Consider the following 4,058-nt stretch of genomic DNA (forward strand, 5'->3'; position numbering starts at 1 on the left):
ATTTTATATAAAAATAAGTATATAATGTAATATAATAATGGAATTATTTTTATGTTAATAATATTGGTGTTAATAACAAATGTATTGTATATTACTATAAAATTGAAATAAAGTAAAATTAAAAATTTATTATTTATTAGGATTTATAAAATATGTCTACGACATCCTATGTNCCATTTCTGCCGTCACGAACTGATATCAGATCGTAACAGATTTTTGCTGTATTTTTTTAATTACTGTTTGAATTGCAGGCTGTGTTTAATATCCGTTATATTTTGATCGGCATGCTGTGAAAGCAGATCATAATCAATTTTTGCTTTAAATTCGTTGTAAATAGCTGACATTACGAATTCTGTTCAAAATCAGCTTTATTTTTTGCATTATAATACAACGGCAGAACATGCTGCATTTTTGTAGTAAATCTGCTGTCAGTAACTGTACTAGCAGTTCCTAATTGATATCAGCTCTACAATATCTTTTATGTCGTGACGATAAACTTTTCTTCATTTATTCCTGCATTTTGGTTATGTTTCTTTTTTTGCATATCGTCACTACATATTTCACTCATATTAGGGACACAGCTGAGTGGAATCTGCTGCAAAGTGCTGATTAGAACTGCGTGGCTAATTGCTGGCATACTGCTATCATTTGGCTATCTGGGCATTAGCACCTCTGTCCAGAAGCAGCTTAACAATATCAACATGTCCTTTTTGAACAGCAACACACAGTGGTGTAACACCTGGTGTAAAGAAAGAGATATATGTAGAACTAACATAATAAGCTTTATGTCTTAAAAGATGTTCAACAATTTGTATATAAGTATTCTTTTTTTAGCTGCAATTAAAAGAGAAGTTATACCCGCGCGCGCGCGCGCGTCATTATCACTGACATTAACGTTAGCACCTCTGTCCAGAAGCAGCTTAACAATATCTACATGTCCTCCGTAAACAGCAGCTCCCAGTGGTGTATCATCTGGTAAAAAGAAAAAGATATATGTAGAATTAACACATAAACTACATGTTTTTTCAGGATATTTGACAATCTGTAAATATTATTTTTCAGCTGCAATATAGAGTTATACCTGCTGTGTCATTAAAGTTAGCTCCGTGATTTAAAAGTAATTCAGTAATTTCCATTTTTCCAGTTACAATCGCAATTAGAAGAGGAGTTACACACACACACACACACACACCCACACACACACCCACACACACACACACACACACACACACACACACACACACACACACACACCATTATTACTGGCGTTAACATTAGCACCTCTGTCCAGAAGCAGCTTAACAATATCAACATGTCCTTTTTTAACAGCAAAACCCAGTGGTGTAACACCTGGTGTAAAGAAAGAGATATATGTAAAACTAACATAATAAGCTTTATGTCTTAAAAGATGTTCAACAATTTGTAAGTATTCTTTTTTTTAGCTGCAATTAGAAGAGAAGTTATACCCGCGCCGCGCGCGCGCGCGCGCGTCTTTATCACTGGCGTTAACGTTAGCACCTCTGTCCAGAAGCAGCTTAACAAAATCTACATGTCCTTCGTAAACAGCAAAACACAGAGTTGCATCATCTGGTGAAAAGAAAAAGATATATGTAGAACTAATATATATATATAAGCTCCATGTTTTAAAAGCTGTTCAACAATCTATAAATATTCGTTTTTAGCTGCAATATAAAAAGGAGTTATACCGTTTGGGTACTGTATCGTATGGGTACTGGCGTTAATGTTAGCTCCATGATTTAAAAGTAATTCAATAATTTCCACTTCCCCATGTTGAGTCGCATCATGAAGCGAAGTTGTGCTACATTTAACTTTAGCATTAACGTTAACACTTTTGTCTTGAAGCATCTTAAAAGTTTCGATGTCACCAGAACCGTTTGTTACAACAGAGAGAAGAATGAGAGTGGCCATGCCCATAAAGCCTCTTGCATAATGGACGGAATAGCGATAGCGATAGAAATAACAAAAGTTTTAAAGAGATTATATTTAAAAATAAAGGTAGGAACAGCGGAATCTAACATACAAAAATACACATGTATCAATGCAGATCAGAAAATCGGAATTAGTAATAGCGATAAAATTTCCGACGAGTTGGAATTCTGTGTTAAAAACTGTGTTATTTCTATCGCTATCGCTATTCTTTCCATTGTGCAAGAGGCTTAAGTGTTTCTGTTATAGGCTGCTTTCCTTTTAGAAGACACAGTCGACACAAAAGTCATTCTGTCTTTGTTTCTCACTGAATACTGAACAAAGACAGAATGACTCTTGTGTCGACTTGTGTCGACTGTGTCTCCTAAAAGGAAAGCAGCCATAGCAGAGAGAAGCCTGAGGCCCGAATTCATAGTCGCTTCTCAAATCTTAGGCCTGTTCTACAATACAGTCGTAAGTCGTAAGTCGTAAGAAATTGACCAATAACAGACCAATTACAGAAGAATAATCGATTGTGATTGGTCAATTTCTTACGACTTACGACTTACGACTGTATTGTAGAACAAGTCTTAGATCTCGTCTCCAATCTCAAATTTCAGCTCTCAAGTCTCGAATCTCCAACCTCAAATTTCAATGCAGTGACCAATCATGAAATTCGGTGTTTCATGACTGTTTCCCTTTAACCATATATATAATCCATATATGTAATACCATGGTGGAAGTATACATGGTGTGCGCCATAGACATATATACCTAGATCCAGCATGTCGTATATTTCTTAATGATATTCGTTGGGTTTGGCAGAACGGAGAGAGNCTGAACCGCCCTCACCGCAACGGAGCTGCTGCTCCTCTGCACGACGAGAGAGAGGGCTTCGCTCCCTCCCGTCGTGCCTGCTGGACCACGTGCAATGAGGGATTCTGGCCCCCGCCAGAACCCCTCGTGTGGCCCTGCGTCAAACTCCCCTGTTAGGGGGAGGACGCTCTGCGCACAGTTTTGCGGTGGCAAGCCACCGCACCTTTACGTTACTGGAGGACTCCTCCATCTCTGCGGGGAACGCCCGCAGCGCAAAAGATGGAGGAGCCTCCTCGCTTCCAGGAGGGGGCACCTCCCTCCCCTCCTAGCCCCGCACCAACATGCTTCACAGCATGTTCTCACTCCTCATGTACTCCTCCAGCTCCGCACCCCAGTTGCGACCGGAGATGCGGGGACCAAGGGAGGAGTCTGATGAGGAGGAGAGGGCTTTTCGAGGGCTCTCAGAGCCCTCCNCAGCACCGTCCTGCTGGTGGCCGCTGCCCTTACTCAAGCGCATGCGCTGGGCAGCACGCTTGGGCAGCGGTCTCTCTTCCGCCGCCGAAGGCGACGAGGNAACAGTTGTGCCGCTCTGTTTCTTNCTCTTCCTCTTGGAAGAGGCTACAGAGCGGCCCTCCCCGGTAAGGGGAGCCACTACCTCCTTGGAGGTAAGTGGCTCCACTTCTATGCGGGCTGAGTCCTCCAGGGGGCGACCCCTAGAGGGCGAGTCCCGCGCCTCCNAAGAGGCCCCTTCTTCTACACGAGGGGGGAGATCCGCCGGTTTCCCCCCAGCTACTCTGCCGGATGGGAGGGAGCAGCCTCGACCGCCCATCCGGTGATTGGCCGTTCGCCCCTCAGCCTTGCACGCCGGACAAGACAGAGGGGCCCGGCAATCCACAGCCTTGTGGGACGGCTCTCCACACCTGAAGCACAGGTTGGAGCGAACCGTCCCACTACCACATCTGCTGCCGATGTGGCCGAAGGCCAAACATCGGTAGCATTGGGTGGGGCGAGCTTTAAGTGCCTCCACGGGCAGCGACAGCCACCCCACCCGTACCTTCCTCGCNTTCGCCACTCTCCGGGCCGCCCGCAAAGGCATACTGGCCCAGAGGGTGCCAGCCCCGGAAGGTGAGAACCGAATCTCTCCAGTCCTCACCTCCGCGCCGTCACACGCTCCCGCCACGGCCAGAGCGCGCCGGACCTCGTCCGCAGTGAGGGGGTGCACCAGGCCTTTGACGCGCAACTCGCCTCTGCGCACGGGCCTGGTGGCTTTAACCCCCTCATCACCCTTGAAGTGGGAGGAGAGGCGTTCGGCAAGC

At 44.9% G+C, this 4,058-nt stretch overlaps 1 protein-coding gene across 1 annotated transcript; it reads right to left on the reverse strand.

The window, feature by feature from the left end:
- Nucleotides 1–644: 644 nt before the first annotated feature.
- On the reverse strand, nt 645–1,929 carry LOC109862577 (putative ankyrin repeat protein RF_0381). Its single transcript, XM_020442651.1, has 5 exons — nt 1,707–1,929; nt 1,501–1,587; nt 1,255–1,350; nt 886–972; nt 645–739 (listed from the first exon to the last, which is right to left on the reverse strand). Exons 1-5 carry the CDS (start codon nt 1,927–1,929, stop codon nt 645–647), a joined length of 588 nt encoding a protein of 195 aa, XP_020298240.1.
- Between the last annotated feature and the right edge of the window lie 2,129 nt (nt 1,930–4,058).

This window comes from Pseudomyrmex gracilis, unplaced genomic scaffold (genome assembly GCF_002006095.1).
Source record: "Pseudomyrmex gracilis isolate BER0280 unplaced genomic scaffold, ASM200609v1 scaffold_2004, whole genome shotgun sequence".
NCBI classification, from domain to species: Eukaryota; Metazoa; Arthropoda; class Insecta; order Hymenoptera; family Formicidae; genus Pseudomyrmex; species Pseudomyrmex gracilis.